The sequence below is a fragment of the Cavia porcellus genome, unplaced genomic scaffold (assembly GCF_034190915.1).
Source record: "Cavia porcellus strain 051 isolate PalLab524CR breed Dunkin Hartley unplaced genomic scaffold, mCavPor4.1 scaffold_9, whole genome shotgun sequence".
In the NCBI taxonomy this organism is placed as follows: Eukaryota; Metazoa; Chordata; class Mammalia; order Rodentia; family Caviidae; genus Cavia; species Cavia porcellus.
The window spans coordinates 65,303,270-65,327,044 of NW_026947492.1; the positions used below are offsets into that span (position 1 = coordinate 65,303,270).

General features: G+C 35.2%; 2 protein-coding genes and 1 pseudogene across 2 annotated transcripts; all 3 read left to right on the forward strand.

Moving 5' to 3' along the window:
- The first annotated feature begins 7,568 nt into the window (after window positions 1-7,568).
- On the forward strand, window positions 7,569-9,238 carry LOC100735623 (olfactory receptor 51G2-like). The gene is given in 2 exon segments (XM_013147585.1): window positions 7,569-7,608; window positions 8,304-9,238. Coding segments are annotated over 2 exon segments (975 nt in total).
- A 4,097-nt stretch (window positions 9,239-13,335) lies between these two features.
- Window positions 13,336-14,279, forward strand: LOC100731537 (olfactory receptor 51G2-like). Its single transcript, XM_013147608.1, is given in 2 exon segments — window positions 13,336-13,693; window positions 13,696-14,279. Coding segments are annotated over 2 exon segments (942 nt in total).
- Window positions 14,280-22,290: 8,011 nt separating this feature from the next.
- On the forward strand, window positions 22,291-23,250 carry LOC100735349 (olfactory receptor 51G2-like; annotated as a pseudogene).
- The last annotated feature ends 525 nt before the right edge of the window (window positions 23,251-23,775 follow it).

Sequence of the window (23,775 nt, forward strand, 5' to 3'; positions counted from 1 at the left end):
GATGAATTTATAATAAAAATATGTCAAAATGATTTGGAAGTAATAATGTTTCTTTTCATAAGTTTCATTTAAAAAAATATTGACTAGTATATGTTTGCAATGCACAGTGAGCATGTTTCTTTTGGAGTACAGGTTCATGTTTTATCTTCCCCCTTTTCACATTTGCTCCCCCTCTCCTTCTGTCTCTCTTATTCCTAGATGTGCTTTCAAGTCCACATAATCTCTGTTTCTTATCATCCATTTTACACTTTTAAATTAACCATATGTTTCACTGTTTTAACCCTCTATTTTACTTTTTTTTTTTTTTTAACTTCTGTAATTGCTTATATTTTGGGTGTCTCAAATAAGAGAAACTGTGTCGCTAGTATTCTGCGTCTGATTAATTGCATTTAGCATTATGAACTTAAAGTGCATCCATTTTTCTAAAAATGATTCAAACTTGTCCCTTTTATGACTGAGAAGAATCCCATCATGTACGTATTTTACATTGTCCTTATCCTTTTTTCTGGTGATGGGCATATAGGATGGCTCCTTGATTTAACCCTTATGCGTTGTGCTGCTATAAACAACGTGTGTGCATGCACAATTGCAATATGATATCTTTAACTCTTTTCACTTTCCCTAGGTTTTAATGAAAGTCATCTGAAGCTGTGCAAAATAAGACATAATTTGCATGTTCACAAGTTGCCCACATTATACAAAATCCTGTAACATAACAAGGCCATAAATAGAGGTAGAACTGATAACCCTTAGAGGTGGGAAACAGACAATGAGGTTTCTTACCTAAACAGAAAAGAATATGAGCTTCTTTTACCCCAAAAATTTCAGATATCTAAATCACTTTTTTACATTTGACATGATTACTTACAGGTTTGTAAGGAAAGCTTTAATTTATTGTTCATACCTTTTAAATTTGATTTCTTGCATGCTACTTTCTTGCATGTTGTCCTAAGAAATCTCAGATGAAGTGAACATGGTGGAGTATGTCTGTAATTCTGGCACTCAGGAACATGAAGAAGAAAGATCACTATGAGTTCAAGTCCAGTATGGTCCTCATAGTGATTTCGAGGCCAACCTGAATTACGTAGTGAGACCGTTTCTCAACCTAAAATATATAAAAAAAAAAGAAATCTCAGATGATTTTTAAAATTTTTCTATCTATCTATCTATCTATCTATCTATCTATCTATCTATCTATCATCTATCTATCTCTCTATGTATATGTATATATTAGCACATTTCCCTTTTCTTTTGATTCCGGAAGCATTCCATTACCTACAACTATAATGATCTGTTTTTTTTTTTTTTTAAACTAGTGTAGATATCTGTAAACACAAAGAACTACACCAATTTTCCCTAAATGTTATTGTAAACCTTAAAATCCAAAATTTTCCTTAGTTTGTTGATAGTTTGTGTTAAAATATTTGATTAAATGAGGATCATTTCAAATTTCTACTGAAATGTTTCCATACCAATATTTTAATTATGTTATCATGAAAAGGTATTAAGACTCTTCATTATTCTATGCAAATAGCTACAGTGATGTGAAAATAGGAATATTGAGTAATATTTTCCAAAATCTGAAGGGATCTTGCTTAGGGAAAAAAGTGTCATTACAAATGTTTAATTTCATTTTACAAATGCAAAGTTTGCTGAGCTCTTGACATTGATCTTGGAAACAATTTGTTCTCTATACACTAAAACTATAAAGCGCAAGGTATAAAACAAAAAAAGATAACGTCAAATGCAACTGAATAATAAATAATCAACAAAAGGAAAAGAAAATGTGTAAAATAGGAAAACTACTTACAAATCACATATCTGGTATAAGATTAGTATTCAAATAAATAAGCAATTCCTACAATTTAATTTCAAAAATAACTCCATGGAAATGGAAACTTTGTCTCTGGAACTTTATTCTATCTAAACAAAATAACAATGCCTTTTATTTTTGTTACTGTTGTTATTAAATGATTATAGAGCATGTTTATAATGAAAATGTATTATCTCTATTTGAGAAAGTCAGAGGTTTAACTTAGTGATTCAGCAAGGGGTCAGGATGCTAATTTTGTCACACACTCAGCCTGTGTAAGCGGAAGTCACGGAGATAGTGTGAGGGCTATACCCAACTGAGGGGTGTAGCCTGCATGCAATAAACAGGAAATGAGGAAGGACTGATAGGTGTTTCTTTCGAGGAGCTCCAGTCTTCCCCTTCAGCTTGGACCTGGTCATCTGGCTTCTGTTGCAGACTGTTTGGCTTTAGCTCAAAACTCTTCACGTTCTTGTGTAGTCTTCTAGCCTTCTAGCATAGATACTTCAGCATTCCATCTCAGATCCATCAGTTTCTGGATATAGACTTGTACAGGACACTGCTGTGAGCTGCAGAACTTTGACAGGACTCTTTAGCATCCAGTTTGCAGATACCCTTTGCACACTCCTCATCCAACTCTGTGACTGACCATCTTAAGTCAATCTTGTAATGTTGTATACATTTGCATATCTTGTATTGTATCTGTTTCCCTAGTAAACCCTGCATGATATGTTATTTTGATATTTATATTCCTATGCTTCATAGTGTTTATATAATTGATCTTTTCCATAGAAATAATTGTTAGAAAGAAACTTTTTCTCATTTCACATCATACTAATATAAGTCATGATTTTGAATATACTAATTATATTTTATACTAATTATAATTTATATTATATTTTATATTATATATATTTATATTATATGTATATATATAAATATATTATATATATATTTATATATAATATATATTATATATAATATATTATATTATATTTTATATTATATATATTTATATTATATTTTATATTATAATTTATATTTAATATAAATTATAATTATATTTTATATTATATACTAATTGTATTTTAATTTTTTATGACAATATTTAAATAGAAATTTAATAAACAGTGCAAGCAGATACATCAGTTATCAATGATTTTCTCCATTATAACATTTTGCAAATTTATAGTGCAGTATCAAAATTGCAGTATTAGCCATGGATTAAGCTCAGCGACACAGCACCTGCCTGGCAAGCCTGAGGTCATGATTTCGATCTCTGTTTCCCCCCCAAAAAAATTGAAATGTTGGCATAGATACAAATATTTATGTTTCATCATTTTACATGTACTTACTTATATGTATATATTTTCTTCTATATATTTTCTTTAAATGAACTTTGACCAATACTTTCCATGTCTTTGATATTTTTAAAAAGACATCCTTTATGACATACATTTCCCTGTCTACAAAGGTCCACTGAAAAACATGTCTGTGTAAGGTAGGTGGCACCTCAGGAAAATAAAGGATTAAGGCAGAAGTTAGATTTACTTCACTACTTCAGAATACTATATCAATTTCTACATACATTGAATAAAGTTTTATATCTAAATCATACTGGAATTACAATTTTACTAGTTCGGTGAGGATCACTCAGTGAAATGAATTTTTCTGACTTCTTCAGTGGTGTTACATAAAATATAAGTGATCCTACAATGTATATAGTAAATTTTTAAACCCACAATGCACACAGTAAATTTTTAAACCACTTATGAGTTGAGCTGAGTTCATGTAATCCTGATACCCAAAATGTGAAACACTGTATCCATCGATTTTGTTTCCTTTTCATCTAAGGCAAAATGAACCAGCACTTGGACCAAATATGTAGATTCCTAGGGAGTAAAACATGTTATCTCTCAGATCCAAAGATCGCCATTCTCAGGGGAGAGCCACACTAATAAGAAGGTGCTTCAAATCAGGTCACAGGTGTTCCTGGTCCTCAACACAGTAAAGAAAACTGTTCTGCAGGACTCAAGCAAGGATGCTGCTTCAGAGACCAGTTGAGACCAAAAACAAGTTTTCTTAAATTGAATTTGAAGACAAAATTAGGACCCAAAGAGGCTTTGAATGAATTAGCAAACGGAGAAAAAACTGAAATCACAGAATTTTGAGGAATGGTTTTGTTTTCTTCTATAACATTGTTCTTAATGTTTTAGACTCAAAATAGGTGTCTAAGAACTACATAAAAGGAAGTGGGTTCAAAGTATTTCTGAACTGTTGAACACAAATAATATTTACACCTAATGTTGCATTTTGACGTTCACCAGAGTGTGGAACATAAGCTCTAATTGAGGCCAAAGAGTTTAGATTTTGAAAATAAAAATATCCATGAACAGAACATTGAGAAGAAATCAAGCAGTAGATGAGTCCAGGTGTGGTGTGCACATGCACACGCACATGCATCCACCAATGCACACACACACAACACACAAGCACACAAAGACTAGGCAGAGTGTATGTTTCACAAATGGGAAAGGAGTTCTCTAAATCTTTTCTACTGAACCCAGCAAAATTCTAAGTATAGAGGAAAATGCCCATGGAGATTATGAAATTATTCTTAGTTTTGTTTGCTGTTTTTCTAGATAACATATAAAATTTAAATTAATCACTCTACTCACTTCTGTAATTGTCACACATATTAATTAGATCAATACTCTGATCTAATACTCTGATAGTTGGAAATGAAATAATGGAGCAACAAGAAGAATCTTTATGACTGTTATAATTTATATCAAAATAAAGAAAATCTTGAATCTTTTTTACCATTTTTTCAAAGGACTCCTCCCCTGATCAAGAATCAGACTCAAGAGGTATTTTAGCTAAATATTAGTGCGTCTAAGAAGTAGTCTATTTGCTACCAGAAAGAGAAAAAAAAAGAGCTTTATTTTTTTCGTTTTCTGAGGCAGAGTCTCAGTATGCAGTTCAGGTTGGCCTTGAACAGACTAAATAACCTAGACTGGCCTTGAAATCAGGGCAACTCTCCTGCCTCACTCTCCCAAGTAATCTCAAGAAACCACCATGCTAGTTTTGAATGAAGAATTTGAAGTGTGTATTCACAGAAAGATTCACAAAATACAGTAATGACACTGAAGAACAAAATAAGGTGAAACATTTGGATGAATAGTGCATGAAATATTTAAAATTTTAATTGTATGTAGAACTATTATGGAAAAATTAAGAATATACATGTATCAAGTGTTTAGTTTCCTAAACTGTGGAAGTGTTGAAAGGTGACCTAGAGAATATTTGGGCAACGACTCAAGTACGTTCAGTGCATGTTTATTCTAGGATAAATTATATGTGATATAATGAAGTTGCCCTGCTTGTTTTAAATAGTTTATAGGAAATATCTAGTAAATTTCTGCTATTTTTAATCAAACTAGTTCATATTAGTAGTTCTATTTTTGCTATAAGCTTAAAATCTATTTAGGAGTCAGGAACCTGCACATAATCATATATCAAGGATTTGGCTGAATATTGAACCAAAAATGTGAAGTAGGCTAGTATAATGTTCTTTTTTAAATTTTTATTTAAAGAAAACAAAACAAAACAGTAAAAGGGTACAAGTTACACAGAATTTAAAAAAAAAAAACAATAAGAAATCACTAGTTAGTGGAGTACATATTGTCATTGTAGAATTAGTTGTTCAAGTTACAAAATTAAAACATACAAAGTGGACATTCAAAGAGTGAGACTGCAAACAGTTGTGTTCAATGATCCAACAAAACCTTAGTAATATGGTCATCTATCTTACACACCTAAACACACTTGCAGTTGTATCCTTTAGAGCACTTTCTTTTCCTCCCTTTTTTACAATAATATTTACACATTTTGGGTTTTATTACTCCCACAGTTCTTATTACTTCTTTTTGGAAGAGAATAAAACCAAATGTGACAAAACAAAGCAGTCAGTCAAAATAAAGGACAGACACAGTACATGATGTGAAAACAGAATACAAGGTAGTCAACAATGATTACAATAATGCCTGTTGCTACCTTAAAAAGAATTGCCTATATCATCAGGTATAATAAAAATGAACAAAACAGTACAGAACAAAACCAATAAAACCTAAACATTATGTTCTTGTTAATTATAGAAGTGAAAATAGCTCTCACTGACAAACAAATAATAGTCATTATGAAAGTAATCCTGATGCATTTTTAAACAAAATTTTAAAATTTCCCACAAATTTTGGAGTCTATATGCTATGTGGGCAAGAATTAAAATCTAAGTCATGATTTTTACATTTTGAATTTCACAGCAATATTTTATCTTTTTATTTTCTTACATGAATAATTTAAGAAAAATACACATTTTATTCAGTTGTTGATTAGCACAGTTCTTTCCATGCCATGCAATGTTACTTTAAACAGTGTGGGTTGCTCACAAAACGTATGATAAATATGTTGTACATATGTCAATAAAATTCAACTGCTGTAAAATAGTAAAAATACACTCCCAAACAACCAAAGCTTAGTTTTAGAGAAAACTGTGAAATTATTACGTCAAACACATAAAATATTTCCCAAATGACTACATACACTTTTCATTTCAATAATCATCTCTCAATGGAAAAACAAAACACAGTAAAAACATGTTACAAATAACTAGTCTAACATTATTTCTAGCCAAGATTCACAGAAAATTCTACAATAACACTATTAAATGTACTATAGAAATGTATCAAATGTAGTATAAAAATACAGAAAATTAAGATTCTATGTTATTTTATTTTAAATTTCACTAAAGGTTTTGTTTTTCAATTTTTGATTTTAAAATATCACCATAATTGCTTGGAAAAAGTAAAAATGAAACTGTCTTGTCATTTCTAGGATTTTTTTCTATTTTGTCCATATGAAAAGCAATGATTTTTTGTGGTACTTGTGCAAAGATAAATATAATCAAACTCCAAACAAGATGCAGGCCAGAAATTGACTCCTGAAATGTAGGGGCCCATTGCTATCCAATAGAGTTCTTTTTAAGCTGCACACTGGAAAGTTTAAGATCTTGATTTCTATAGATTCACATCTATGTTTTTACCTTGACATATGAGGCTTCCCATGACCTAGACGTTGCCCTGCTTGCTAGCTTCATTTTCCACCATGGTGCAACTTATTGTGTGATGCTTTGCACCAAGAATTTGAGGTGTATCAGCAAAGGGAGAGGTCATGATCTTCATTATGATTACCACCACCAATCGCATTTATTAATTGTGGTCTATATCAACCTCTGAATGCAGATCTGTGGGGAAATATCAGGATGCATAGATCAGGATCACTGCTCTCCATTGCATGTGCATCTAGTAGAAATAACAGATATTCATATGAAACATTAAAGAAATACAAAATAGCTAGGTACTAAATGTCTAAGAGTAATTGAGATGAAAACACTCTCCATTTGCAGAACTCTATTCATAGCATACTTTTGAAGTTTCTGTATCCACAAAACAAATGTGACAGAGGAAATCAAGGAAAACAAAAGAATAGATAGTTAATGTTCATCTTCTGGTCTTTTGATGAAGACAGGTCCCATGACTTACCTACTGCTTTCTTTAGTATTCCTGATTTCTCATCTCTAAAACTATCATGAACTATACCCTGATTTAAGAATACAAGAACAGATATGAGTCAATGAAGTTTCTTAAGTGCTTGGCTCTGCAACTTAGGAAATGACCTTTTACAGTTTAAATGTATTACCATGACTTGTGGTGGTCAGTCGACATGGAAGTATGAACCTGGTCTGTGTGATCGAAGCCATGGACCACACTGCAGAACAACGAGATCCTGTGCTACCACCACCTCTTTATGAGTAACATAGTAGGCACATGCATTAGTTAATTCAATCAATGAAGATTTTTAACTACTGTTCTATATCAGCAATGAGGAAGACTTTAAATGTGTCTATGTTAGAAAATCCACTATAGTTGCAAACATGATACAGAAATAAATATACATTCTGATGAAAACCACAGTTGAGACAGGGAAAGCGCAGCAAAACCAACAATCAGCATGGTTTATGCAGAGACATTTTGCAGATAAAACAATGATTAAACTTAATATAGAATATAAGAAAAAATATGGCTTTCTGAGATACAAAAGTGTAGAAAATATTACTTCTCCTTTGTCTCTGGTGCCTCCACTTGGCTATTTGTCTACAAGTAGTAAACTTTTGCTATAATCCCTGTAGGGAAAGGAAAGTGGAATCTTCATAAAGGGCTACAGGATAGAAATAACATTTGTTATTTTTCTATGAATTATGTAACAACTCTGGATAATTTGATCTAAGAATAAAGAATTATTTTCTACATTAGTCCCCGAATGTACAATAGAAAGGATTATCTTTGAGTTTGGCATTGAAAAAGCCTTGAGATTTTAATGTCTAAAAATTATACAGTCAAATACTAACATGTGTTTCTAAAACAATTCATTGCAGGGCAAGCATGCTATGCTGGCATCATTTTTCCTAAAATCACCAGCTCCATTTTCTCCAGCTTCCTGGTCACAGGCATCCCAGTGCTGGAAGCTGTGCATGTCGGGGTCTCCATACTCTTCTGTGCCATGTTCCTCATCACCTTGGTAGGCAACCTGACCATCATCACAGTTTTCTGGAGAGAGCATAGCCTCCATGTGCCCATGTATCTCTTCCTGGCCATGCTGGCTGCCTCTGACCTGGGCCTGTATCTTGTCACCATCCCCACCATGCTGCACATCTTCTGGCTGGACACTCGAGAGCTGACCTTCCCTGCTTGCTTCACCCAGATGTTCTTCACTCACACTTTCCAGGACGTTGAGTGTGCTGTAATTCTAGCCATGGCCTTTGACCTCTGTGTGGCCATTTCTCATTCACTGCGCTATTCCTCCATTCTCACTCACAAAGTGATTGCAAAGATAGGTTTGACTATTGGTATTCGAACTTTGACAGTTCAGGTACCTGTTCCTATCCTCTTGAATAGGCTGTGCTTCTGTCACTCCAACATAATTTCTCATTCCTGTGTGCATCCTGACATCACAAAGCTCTCCTGCTCCAATACCAGGGTCAATAGCATCTATGGACTCTTTGTGGTGCTCTCCACCATGGTTCTTGACTTCCTCCTCATTCTCCTTTCTTACGTGTTGATTCTGAAAACTGTGCTGAGCATTGCCTCCCATGGTGGGCGCCTCAAGGCTCTCAACACCTGCATCGCCCACCTCTGTGCTGTGGTTCTCTTCTTCACACCCATGATCTGCCTGTCTATGCTGCACCACTTTGGCCCCAGGCTTCCCTCCCACGTCTAAGTGACCATGGCCAACATACACTTCCTCATTCCTCCCTTGATGAATCCCATTGTGTATGTTGTGAAAACTAAGCAGATTCGAGACAAGTCCTGAAACTCCTGTTTAAAAAAAGCTAGAAAAACCTCAGGTCATTTTTTATAATTTAAATCTTATTATACAAATATAACCCTACTCTAAATGTTGAATCTGAAACTTAGTGGAAATTATATCTTTATATTGATATAGACAAAAATGAATGAACAGTTCCTAGTACATTTTACTGCAAAATTCATTGCCTGTAATTTTTTTCTTTCATCCTTAGCTGTTGTTAAAATTTATTTTATAACTTTTATCTCTATCTGCCTTTTCTTTCCTATGTTATCGTCAGAATCACTTTATTTCACAAAACATCACCATGGCAATGTTCTTAAATTTTAAGGATGAATTGATTTCTTTTTTCTAGTTTTTAAAATTGTTCTATTAGTACAATTTTTAACACAAAATGATCACGTTCATGTACAGACTTATTCATGTATGTAACACGTCTTAATTCTTTTCTTTGTCTCTTCTTTTTTTCAAAGAGAAACAAGATATTGAGGGAAGATAGAGGGAAGGAAGGGCAAAGGGTTTAAAATAAATAGAAGGAAATAATTAAAATAGGGAATTTACAAATGGGGAGGGGAAATAGAAGACTTCTCTGTCTGAGGTTCTAAATGTGATGCAAGATAATTTTGGGCCAGCAAAACTAGGGTTCAGAGAGATTTATTTGTCTAAGGGGTAAGATAACATTGGCCTGTGTATGATGAAGATGCAAAGCTGGTTTCATGTTCTAAGCTGATATCATGCATTAAACTGAGTACCTAGCAAAGGCCTACAATGATTCTTTTAAGCAGTTCTGCCCAGCACAGGCACACTTAAGTTTGCTCTGAAAGCCAACCCCACAGAGGTTGGGTGGGCCTCCAGGGAAACGCAGAGCCAAGGATTTATAAACCTGCTCACTTGGTATGATGCTCAGGGAGGAGTCTCACAAGGCCCCAGGGTTACCAACCTTCACCACCAACCTTGTGTGCTTGTCCTGGAGCCTGGAGAGTGATGGAGACATGTTAGGCAAGGTTAGTTAAAACCATGTCTTGTTTGCATCTGGGGCGGGAGTCAAGAGAAGTCGTGGGGTTTTCCAGACATGGTTTCCAACTGGGTGTGAGGATTTCTGAGGCCCAAAGGGCTCATGTGAAAAGCATACAGCACCTCTGCTGCTTTTATAAGATAATTTCTAGAGGGGACTAATGAATAGAGAGAGGAGTAAGGGAGGAAGAAAGGGGAAGAAAATTAAGATGTGTTATGCACAAGCACCAACTCCCCAGGATGTATGTAATCATTCTGCACTGCAAATGTGTGCTAGTACAGGTAAAAAATACAACTAAAGTATAAGATAAATTTTAGCTTTGAGAAACAGTCTCTGAAACTTTTGTTTCACCCAGCAGTCACCTAATTGTTACTTTTGGAGTTTCAGATTAAATGTAAGTCAAACTACTTTTATTTATGTTGTATATGGGGAACTGATAAATAATTGGAATAAGAAAAAGTAAAGGAACAAAGAGAGAAGGATGAAAGAAAGAATGGGGAGGAAAGAAGTAAAAAACGAGAAACACTATTTCCAATTCTCATAGAACACTGTAAGACAGGCAACACCAAGTAGCCATCAAAAGGACTTCAAACCAGAGAAGCAAATGGTAGAGATCTGTTTTTTAAAGTGACAGTTTAAAGTTCTAACAGTGTTTATCTTAGGCTGCAAGAGTCATTCTGAAAAATAAAACACTTCTGTATTAATCAGTGAATTCCTTTGTACTTCTCAGTCAATAAAATCTGACTGCAATTGTGTAGGGAATTTCTCAGTATAAGTCTCAGAAAGTTTAAATTGTATTTTCATAAATCTAAAATTCATACAAATTGCACAATCTTCTTTAAAGGCCAAGCACTGTTTAACAAAACTGCCATGTACTCTGAGTTCCCACTATTAATGCATTTAGGAATAAAAGTACATTATTATTAGCAAGATCATCCTTCAAACCCTAGCCCTCAATGTAAAGCCCCATGGTGTGTCTGGAGGTAGTAGGGATGAAATTATGTTGAATAAATTGTGTTCAATAACTTATTACCATTAATAAAAATACAGTGGCTGCTCATTTTCTTTCCCTGCTTTCTGATCTCATTTTAATACCCTGAAACTCTAGTATCCATTCTTCTGCCTGCCCAGGTATTTGTTCGGGGGAGCTCCTTCCCTTTGGCCTAATGCGGGGTGAGGACCACCAGGCATCTAAACTCATGACTCCAAGTACAGCAGGTTCTCTGTTCCGAGATGCATTAGATGGTGAAGTTAAAGCAGAGACATCTAAGCAGACCCCGGACTTTCCCATCTGTGAATCCCCCATCAGTTTGCACCTACCATTTGGGCTGCGTCTGGGGCTTTGTCTTTTCACAAATTTCTTCCCCTTCTATGATGGTTCAGGAAGCAATTTCCCATATAAGTCAAGATACTCTGCAAAAATTCTCTCAGAATTACTATATCTCTAAAGCCTCATTAAAAAAAAATAAATGCTAAAACAAGATTTCTACACTTTAGAAAATTTTCATTTTAATCACATAATTTTGCAAGGGAAAGTGCTTTTTCATGGTTCTGAAAACACATTCTGGTTAACAATCTTCAAGTAAAACGTCACATGTGGGTTCATGAATAAAAATCTATTATTCATTTTTTCTATTACTAATACTCAGAGTTTTCTCAGACCATCCACAGATAACCCCTAACAATCCCCATCTCACTAAAAGGAATATTCACAAGAATTGAGTTTTCTTTCTTCTATCATACTTCCTTTCTTAAATACAATAGGGTGTCTCTGATTTTTGTCTTATTTTTGTGTAACTATGTCTCTACTTCTACTATTTGTTTTAGAATTGTCACAATATTTACTTACTGCTCAGCTTATTTATTTCAATGTTGACACCTTTGGTGACTCTTCCTAGATCTCTTTTTGAGTTCCTTAGACCAACTGTTGTCTTGCGGATTTTGTGCTGCTGATATCTTTCCTAACTTTATGAGTTATCCTTAGAATTAATTGATTTTGAAAAAATTATAATATAATGAAGATTTTTCTAATGGTCATACATGATGCATAACAGATTTCCCTAGAATATATTGAACCCTCCACTGTTAAAACTTCCTTGGATGTTGAGACAGGAAATCACTATTCATTATTGAATTTAGATATATGACCAAGGTTTCCTTTGAGCTCTATGCAATTGAATTTCAAAATTTTTTTCTTTAGCCAGTGTTTCAGACAGTAAGTAGGATTATTTTCAAGAAAGTGAATTGTATCAGAATGTATATTCACAGGTGAGGTCTTTTATCTACCCTATGGCCAATGCCCTCTTGAGCTATTTCGTATATATATATTCTATAGTGACTGCTATGTTATTACACATTTAAAGGTCGAACCTACATACTGTCTGCTATTGCCTAATATTTAGTACATAGCAGAAGCTCAGTCAAGGTGTGATGCTACTGACAATATATTTTGTACCCAGCTACAAATGTTGCATAGTCTCATCTTCTACCCTCATGAAATCACATTAGGTATTCCAACAGTTTTAGAGAGGATCACATAGAAATATTGAGAAGGAATTTAAAGCAAGCTAACATTGAATCCACCATTTCTAATGTTTCTTGGGCAAAATTTTTACTTGCAATATCTTGGGGTCCTTTCAGAATAAAACATATACTTGGTATCAGGGATTCAAAGTCAGTATTAATTAGTTATCCTTGACCTTACCATGTAGCAATGAAATATAATTCTCTTTTAGAAGAGTGCTCTTCTACTAAAAATAGTCAGGCTCCTGCACTTGGGTCCTGTGTTCTCAGCATGAGGTTATACTTATTAACTTTCCTACCTTGAAATGTCTTGGAAATAAGGAAGATATTTAGGAATGTTCTCTTTTTCCTTCTTCCTTTTTGTGTATTCTTCATTTTAATTCTCCAAATATACTAGTGAAAAGCAGAGAAAACATCTGAGACATGAGACTGTACCATTTCATGATAGAAACCTGTAAAGCAGTGGATCTTAGTGTAAAAAAGGGGGAATGTTCCTTAGTAAGCAAGAGGGCGATGCTGTGCTAATGTGGCTTCTGGCTTTATTTACAAATCCCTTCCCAGAGTTATGGAAATCCCTGAAAACAGCAATGCGAGCAGCTTCTTCTTCATATTGATGGACCTCCCTGGCTTGCAGAAGGCTCACTGTTGGACAGCTATTCCTATCTGTGCCATCTACGTCCTCTCTGTGCTGGGCAACATCACCATAATGCACATTGTCAAGACTGTGCCCAGCCTCCACACACCCATGTACCTCTTCCTCTCCATGCTGTCCATGGCTGACCTGGGACTCTCAGCCTCTACACTGCCTTCCATGGTAGCTGTCTTTTTCCTGGGCCAGAGGAAGATAGGAGCTGCAACGTGCTTCATGCAACTCTTCTTCATTCACACCTTCTCTGTCATTGAGTCAGCTGTTCTGTTGGCCATGGCTTTGACCACTGCGTGGCTGTACAGGAGCCTTTGCGCTATGCCACCATTCTCACCACCAAGCGCATCAGGGCCATTGGGCTCACTGTTGTGACCCGTAGTGCCGTCCTTCATCTACCCCTGCCTGTGCTCCTCAGCAGACTGCATTTCCAGCCTGTAAGTGCTCTGTCTCACTCATACTGTGTCCATCCTGATGTTCTAAGGCTGTCCCTTTCAAGCACTCTGGTCAATAGTAGCTTAGGACTCTTTGTCATGCTGTCCACCCTGGGAATGGACGCTGTCCTCATTCTGCTCTCCTATGTGCTGATCTTAAAGACAGTGCTGAACATTGCTTCCAATGCAGACAGGCTCAAAGCTTTCAACACTTGCGTTTCCCACATCTGTGCTGTACTTCTGTTTTATACCCCACTGGTGAGCCTGTCCATGATCCATCGCTTTGGTACAAAAAAACTACCAGCTCAGGTATACATGTTTCTTTCCTACATGCACTTTCTTATGCCTCCAGTGCTCAACCCAATAGTCTACAGCATCAAAACCAAAGAGATTCGAGTCCGCATTGTAAGGATGCTTCACCCCAAAAAGTGATGAATCACAGGGATAAAATATTTTTGGCGATTTCTAAATCCTAGATAAGCCTAGAAAAGCCTGATAGCTGATGAAGTATCAAGTCTTGGAAAGTATCAGAAGCTGATCCATAAGTCAATTATTTATTCAAAATACTGATTAAAATACATCTGGTGTTTCTCCAATGATCATTACTGTGACTGTATTGTGGAAAGCTCTATGTCTTACTTCACAAAAGCCAATCTCATTCTTGAAAGATCCAGTTTAATATAACTTTTAATATAAATAACTTTTCCAGATAATACTAGATATCTAGATGCAGACAAATTATAAGACTAAGACTTGATATTTCAGATCTTTTCTAGTGACACCCCTGAAATCTAACAAAATTAAACTCAAGAGATTTATTTGTTACTGCTTTGAGAAAATTTGGTATATATATCATAAAATATGCTTTTTATGTAATTTTTTAGATACTAACCTGATTTTGCTGGAGAGTATTAATTGAACAAATTATTACAAGAGTTTTAAGCATGTTTGAATATTAAAAATATCAATAACCTCAATATAGTTTCTCATAAAAATTATGGAGCTTGACATTTTCTTAAATTTCATAGCATGAAAGTTAAAAGTCATTGTTTTCTAACTCTCTAAATAAACTGAAATCATTGCTATTTACTTCCTACTAGATCTGTGGAAATTTCTGTGAAATTTCTGTGAAACCAAAAAGTCATGCTATATCTCTTCAAAAACAGACTCCGTGTGCTCTTATGGAGTGAATTTCCCTTAAGGAATTAGGGAAGAAAAAATTAGTAGATACATTAGAAGGCCATTTTTAATAAAAACTGAGTAGGACCACATAGAAAAGTCCAAACTAGAGATATTAGATTCTTCATTTCTTAGGGTAATTTTTCTGGAAAGAATTTTCAGTTTACTTCTCTGCTAGAGTTGCTCTAATAAAAATATAACTTCCTATTGGTCAATGAGGTCCCTTAAGTGCTAATTATTTGTGTCACATTCTTATTGAAAAATATATGATGGAAAGACATACATTGCCAAATTTGATTGTCCATCTACCTAATAATTCATTGAAAATATTTTTATTGAAATATATTGTGTCATTTTCCACTCAAAATGCAAAGAAAAATATCAAGTGTGAAAAGTTGAAAATATTACAGAAATATCCTGTAAACATGTAATTTTCCAATGGGCCATAAATTATTTGTTATTAGAAAGAAAATCATATCACGAGAACAATAGAGGATGTACCCACTTAATGGTTGTGATTTTAAGAGACATCATTGAAGTGATAACTTTAAATTGGAGACTAAAAAGAGGGAAGTATTTTGCACATGAATACGGATATCCTTGACATGAATCCAGATATCCTTGACATGAAACAGATATCCTTGACATGAATCCAGATATCCTTATCCTTTATCATTCAATAGATTTTCCTTAAGTTTTGCATTCAGAGGCCAAAAATAGTTACAGTGTTCCACGATATTTTCCAGTTTCTGGGACCTAACTGTTGGGTCATGCTTTAAATCAGTCAACAATTTCCCATGTCTTCGTCCTCTGGTTACCCTCAGCCTTTCCATGTATATGAATGCTCTAGGTCTATATGCTATAGGTCTAGTGTCAGTGCATCGATGATAACTTTGGTTACCCTTGTGCCACAGTGTTTGGATCATTTTATTCTCCATGTTCAACTATCTCATGCATGTTTATGTTACTAATGTTTTATTTAAATGGCTTTATAATACTACACATATTTATGAGATTTAATCTCATTAATTTTACATATGAACAAAGCTATAATTTTATCACTAAAGTCAAGATAATCAGTTTATCCATCAACTCCATATGTTACTTGTAGCTCTGTTATAGCTTCTCTTGATACTTTTTCTACTTGTCTTGTCTGAGAGGATACTTTGTTAATATAGTTTATTTTATGTCTCCCTAGAAATTTAAATAAATATACTGAACTTCTATTTTGTTTTTAGTATTATTTCTTTTACTCAGCTGGACTGAGTGGTCCATATGTGTAACTATTTTATTTTTGAACACCATAGCTCCATTAAAAATAAACTATGATTTGCATGAAAATAACTAATTAAATAAAAATGCATTTACCATTAACAATTTGCCTCATGCATACTTTGTGTTCTTTAACATTGGCACAATTTTAAAACTGAAATCATTTTATTTCACTTTGAAAAATTTATTTAACAACTTTAGAACTTGTATTAATTTTTGCTCTACTTTTCTTCATTAAAGAAAAAGTTTACCTTTAGGCTTTGTAAATTGAATGGTAATTTTGTTAGGTTTTTCCGTACTGTTTTAAGACAGTCTTTACTCATAAGTTCTTGCTTTGTTAGTAGGAATTTAGAATCCTCTTTTTTTACAGTTTATTTTCTTATCAATTTATCATTTAGTTTTTTCTTTCTTTCTTTCTTTCTTCTCTCTCTTTCTTTCTTTCTTTCTTTCTTTCTTTCTTTCTTTCTTTCTTTCTTTCTTTCTATTTCTTTCTTTCTTTTGGACACAAGTTCTTTTAATGAAGTTCAGGCTGGTCTTGAACTCACCACATAGGCCAGGTTGGTCTCAAACTCCCAGGTCTCTTCCTGATTCAACCTCCTGAGTACTGGAATATACAATTGTGTGCCAACATGCCAAGAGTTTCCTAATCATTAATCTATACTTCATTTACAAACAAATTTACCAATTCATGTACAAAGTACAGGTCACTTTATGCCTGTCACTGGAGTCCTGAGCCAGAGCAGGGATGTTCTGTGTTCTTGTCTTACTGTGGGTGAGTCAATAATAATATGTGGCTTAAAAAAGAAAGTAGTCAGCATTTTTCCTAGTGATCACTTAAGTGCTAAAATATGTGAGTTATGACTGTAAAATAAAGCAGTGCTTGTTAAAAATCTATTCAGTCAACACATCTGTGTGTTTAAAATTAAAACTTTTACATTAAAGATGTAGAGAGAGAAAAGTGACTCTATCTCCAGGTACCTCCAGTGAGCTGACAGATGACTTTTCTGAAGAATGCTGCAAAAGTGCTCTCATAAAATAAATCTAGTTACATATGTAAGTGGGGAACAAACTAGTAACTCACTAGCAAATTCTGCTTGCTCATATGTATTCTACTGAATCTCTAGGAGGACTGATTCCATGTGCCTCACGAGAGAACAGCGGGAAAGTGTAAGGAACAGTGTGACATGGGGAGTTGCTGAATTGAGACAGTGCAGCTTATTTTTCTTCTTAAAAATGGAAAGTGAAAGAAAGATTATCTGAGTCATAGACTATAGGTGATCAAGATTTACTGCAACTCTTGGTAAATCTTTGAATAATCATCTGTATGAAGGTTTCTTTCATTTTTCATGGTAAGTACAAAGGGGAAACTTAAAGGATAAATATCAGCATTAGTACTCACTTCCTAAAAACTTCATAAAATACTAAGAATTCTTTTTAACAATTGATTTTTATCAATAATTATATATATATGTCAACTATATGATATAATAGTGTATCCAATTTCTTTTCAGATGTAGGAAACTTAAATTTGCATGGAATCATATGTGTAAATATATACATAATGTGAGAGGAAACTCCTTTGTGAACATGAGATTCATGTTCTCATTATTCTCTTTTTACTGTCATGGAAAATATTAGCCCTTATTTTTGCTGCGGTGAATTCAGTTGTGGTTGATAAGTAAATGAACATTAGAAGATTCGGCATGGCTTCCTCCTTCTCTGCTTTATGACGGTACAACCCTACAGCTGATACAAATCTATGAGCTTGCAAAAGAAGTAGTTCCCCAAAACAGGAACCCCACTGAGTCTTCTTAAGACTTTGGAGAAATAACTAGCTTAAATCTAAGTTTTCTCCTATCACTGTTTTTTTTCTCCTGTTTCTGGATTGAAGACAGAACTAGATAGATCTTCTGAATTTTAAAATAAGTTTTTCTGTTTCTTATCATTATATACCTTCAGTGAACTCATATACTTAAAAGTTAAAACAATGGTAATAAACAGCAACCCCCCACATACATATTCATGCAGTCATCTGAAATAAATTGATAAGAAGTAATAGACTCCACACATATAAGAGCAGCTTGTTCCCTTTTATTCAAGGTTCCTTCTTGAATGGCTAAGTGAAGTAAACTCAGGAATCTGACTCAGTTTACACTATGGGCATTTGGTTTAACGTTCATCATAGACATGGAGTGAATCAAGGGAACTTTAAGTTATTAATGACAGATGTCTAAGTTTCTTTGTTAAGAAACCAGTGCAGGGTGACTGCAAAATGGAGAATTCAGGGACAGAGAGCATTCCTATCTTTCACTCAAAAGCCGGTTTCTCCCAGGCAGTGTTCTCAGACTTTCTTTGTCTTATTTCATAATGGCCAGAAATTCACAAAACTTTTTGAAGAAAGAGTCTAACAACTTGATTCACTTGCAACAGGAAAGTTTAGCAGCCATACAGGTTACTGCATTAACAATTCGATACTTTCACAAAAGTCATCAGAAAAACAGTAGTAAGGTTATCTATCATCACATTATATATCTACAAGATGAAACGCTATGATAAAATATTTTAGAGAATCCCAGGCAAAGACTCTGTTGTTGTCTGAGCATGTTTGCTGCAATCATCTCAGCATTTTCTTTTGAGTCCAACCTTCCTCTCAGCTGATAACCTGCACGTTTTCCAAATGTTCTTGTTTCACAGGACTTCAATAGTATTGCAGGGAGCTGTTTGCAGAGCAAAATTACACTTAATGATGCACAGCATGGTTATCAGACTTTGGTGTGCGTTAAACTGTCCTTGAGGGATTGTTGAAATACTAAACACTAGGCTTCCACTCAAGAAATCCTGTTTTATCAGGGCTTGAAAGAGATCTAATAAATTTTCTTTGGTGGAAGTTACCATGCTCAATTGTGTGACTAGTCCAGGGTCCAAAGATTTATATCTAGTATTTAGCACTGCAGGGTGCTGACCTCCACCCTGTCAGGTGAGACACAGTTCTTAAGTGACTGTATTTATTTTGATTCTGGTGTTTTCTTAACCCAAGCATCCTTTCCCCAGAGAATTATTGCCTAACTTTCAATCAAGTATAATGTTCACTTCTCTTTCCACACTGTTTTATTTTGTTCACAAATGTCAAATAATATAGCCTGTGATGTTTTCCTTAGTAGAATCTTTAAATTATGCATCTAAAACAGTTAACAGAACAAGTTTTTATTGAACAAAATTGTAAGCATCTGAATTGGAGGTGGTAAGTTAGATGTAAACAGGAAACTCAAAGGGGGTTACAAGATTACTTTGAAATAAAAGTACATTTTGCTGATATCTAGAGTCTGTCCATTAGCAGATCATGTTTGTCTTCAGTTGGGAGTCTCAATAGCCAGAAGGTAAAAGGTGAATTTAGCAAGCGTTGCTCTCACTCTTTAGTCTTCCATGTTCAATCCAAGTGATGAAGTTATAGACTTAAATTTCCACATATAAAGTTTCTTAGTATGGAAAAAATTGATCTTTCAGCAGCTTAAAACACTTTAAAACGATCCATATTAAAAAGGATTGATAAAGCATTTTAAATGCAATAAAAATGTAATGAGATGCACGTACCTTTTTCTGAAGTAGTAAAAGCACATAGTTTATTATAAGAACTTACTCTTCAAAGGGAGATGAACACCAAATTATGCAGCCTAATACAAACAGGGGCAAACAGCTAAAAGAAAGTGTATTTTGTTTAAGAAAAACACTGAGTTAAGAACTATAAACAAAAAATAACCACCAAAAGTCATCCACCAAATTCTGAATATATGAAAAAGTAAAATCTCTCAAATTTAAACTGTTATGTTGGGTTTTGTTGTATCATGCTTGAATTTTTAATAAAAATCCAAAAATCTCTAGCTTTTGTTTATGGTGAGGAGAAAAGGGGGAAAGATTCCAACTGACTTATCTTTTAATGTATTCTCAAAATATAGCCAAACAATGTATTAAATTCAGTTGAGACAATAAGAAGTAAAACAGTGACTGAAGTTCAAAACAAAAAATGCATAGAAAACAAAGGCTCTATGCTCAGATGAGAATTAGTTTGCAAATGATCACATATCCTTGGAATATAAAGGGTATTCATACATTTTGTGTCCTTGTTGCTTATAATATTGGGTAATTACGGATAAGCTTTAAGGTATTTGTCCAATAACCTATAGTTAAGAAATAATTTTAATAATGGATCCCACACATAGCTAATAAGAGAGTGAATAATATTTATTTGCTTGGTACCACCGGAGATCGAACTCACTACCTTAAATTTGCCAGGCAGGTGCTTGTGCCACTGAACTAAACCCCTGTTGATACTTGGATAAAACTTATAAATTAGTTTCATCATAGCATGGCATTTGGAATTGTATACTTGAATATTGGATTCTGATAGAGATCCCCAATCTCCCAAAGGAGTGTATGGAAAAGGCTTTAATAAATGAGGCAAGTCGTATGATTTTAGGGCTCCAGGAGGATCAAAACCTTTTAGCCCAGTTCAAAACTCTGATGGCTAAGATAGAGACTTCTCTGGATTTTGCACATTTATTAGGTCCAAACAAAGAGCAGGGAACTGAGAAAAGCAGAGGAAGTGAGCAGGACCTTGGGAGTCACTTCAATGACTTCTCCAGTAGTAAATTATGTCAATTTAGGAGAAGTGTCTTATCTCTAGGATGACATTTATGGTAGGAGAGAGACTGTAGGAGTGAGATGCCTTCAGGTTCAGTTTCTATCTGCTTAACTGGTGTTTAAGCCAGGTGTCCTCAGCTGTGGCTTTATCTTGCCTTTTGAGGTATCTCTGGCCTCACAGACCACTACAGGCCTCAGCCAAGACCAGTGATTCACAGAGGTTCACTTATTATGAATCAGCTCCCATCACCTGGCAAGGGGCCAAGGCATAGAACAGACTCATGGATAAACATAGAAATCCAATTAGTTAATTTTAAATCCTACTCAGAGCTGCTTTGTAGTGGTCTCCAACATGTGAACACCTTGTATATATGTGCTCACATAGTGATCTCACATGGCAAGGGAAATTGGTCTGTTTTGCATTATTTTAGTTGTGAAAAATGTACCTCTGGAAAATTTTTATATTCACTAATTTGAAGAATCTATATTTTTTATGTTTGTGAGTACTGGGAATGAAACTCAGGACCGAGGACTTTCCAGTCTGGCAGAGTGCTCCTGAGCTATATTCCTGGACCTGAAGAAGCAGCATAGACTGGCAGTGTGAAAATATTGCTAAGAAGGTAGTACATCTGTGTTGTAGACCCAGATTAGATCCAATGGCTGTATGGGAAACAACAGTAGGGGAATGACCAAAGTGTGTAAATCCTTGTATGACTATGATAGAGTGAATCCTTAGTCCCAATAACCAACATGTACAAACAGAATGTATAAACAGAATCTAGAGTTCATTTTTTAGTGTAATAGAAAGTTGAAACACTATTGCTTTAATCACTTTCTAGATTTTAGACATTGATTTTACATTAAATTTCATCTTGTGGCTCTTGAGCCAAGCTTATTGCATATAAAAATTATTTCTATTCATTACACAAATACATTTTTATAGAAACATTATTTTTGAACTTAGAGAATACTGGGTTAAATTTAAGTCTATAAAACCTTTGGATGGTACATTTATGTAATCTCAGAATTGTGGGAATCAAGGCAAAAGGATCACAAAATAAAGCCCAATGTATGAAATTTAGTAAATAGGATAACCCTGTCAAAATTTTTGAAACAAACAGAACAGGTTAGAGCCAAGGACAAGGTGAAGGCTATGGACTAAATCTTCAATACTATAACAAATTAAGAAAACCATATCTAAACAAATAACAACAAAAAACATAGAAGACCATTTTAGAAGCCACTTGGAAGCCTTTGTAATTTGCACAGTGATGGTTTACAGTTGCTCTAACTCAGCAGCTCACCTGAGGCTGGGTCTGTGTTTCTGCAGGGAACACTGGCTCCCGGGGCCACAATGCCTTCCTCCAACCACACTGGCACCTCCTTCTTCCTCAAGGGCCTCCCAGGCCCGGAGGGTGTGCACATCTGGATCTCCATACCTCTGTGTGCCATGTATGTGGCATCTCTGGCAGGGAACAGCCTGATCCTTTGGGCGATGAGCTCGGAGCCCTCCCTGCATCAGCCCATGTACTACTTTCTGTCCATGCTGGCAGTGACCGACCTGGGCCTGTCTGCCTCCACACTGCCCAGCATGCTCTCCATCTACATGCTGCATGTCAGAGAAGTGGCGGTGGACGTGTGACTGGCCCAGCTCTTCTTCATCCATACATTCTCCATCATGGAGTCCTCTGTGCTGCTGACCATGGCCTTTGACCGTTCTGTGGCCATCAGCAGCCCCCTGCGCTATGGCACCATCCTAACGAGCTCCTGCATTGCCAGCCTGGGTTTGACCATCATGGTGCGAAGTGTTTGTGTGTACATCCCGGCCCCTGTCATGCTGAAGAAACTGCCTTACTCCCTGGATCGCCTGCTGTCCCACTCCTACTACCTGCACCTGGATGTCATGAAGCTGGCCTGTGGTGACACCCGTGTCAATAGTGCCTATGGCCTATTTGTGGTCATCTCCACTCTGGGTTTGGACTTGGTGCTCATTGTCTTCTCTTATGTGCTGATCCTCCAGACAGTGCTGTCCATCGCCTCCAAGGCTGAATGCCTCAGAGCCCTCAACGCCTGTGTCTCGCACATCTGTGCTATGCTGAGCTTTTACACACCTATGATCGACCTCTCCATGATCCACAGATTTGAGAAGTGAGCATTCCCCTGCATCAGCATTTTGCTTTCCTATCTCCATTTTCTTGTACCTCCAGTGTTCAATCCAGTTGTTTACATCATCAAGACCAAACAGATTCGATGGAGGATGGCATGCTTCTTCTGGTCCCGGGAATCTAGTGTCAGAGACACCCAGGGTCATTAAAACTTTGGTGAAGAAATAAAAGGAAGAGGGGATTATAGCCATGATGCTATTTCAGAGTACTGAACAAATAAGGATTTAAACAGTGAGCAGGAGAATGCAAGAAAGAGACACAAGCTTTCTCCTTGTGTCTTCCACATAAAATTCATCCTGAGAAAAAATGACCAACATTGTCCTTTTCTTAGTTTTCATTATACAAATTTGGACCAGACAGCAACAATGTTCAGCTTACTATTACAGCATATAGAAATAGAAATATAAAGATATTGTCTTTATTTTTAAGAAAGGTACATAAAATTTAAGACTTGTGAAGGGGAAGTATAATTGTCATGGAAAAAAGTCTGAAATCAGTTTAAGAACTCTAAAGTGGTGGAAATGTTAACATAATGCCTTGTCCAAGAATCTAGGAAAAGTTATTTTTTTGATACTATGATTATGAAAAAGTTTATGATCCCGTGATATTAGAGGTATTTAAAAAATCTCCACCTTAGTATACTATTCATCTATTGATCATTTCAGCTATTGTTC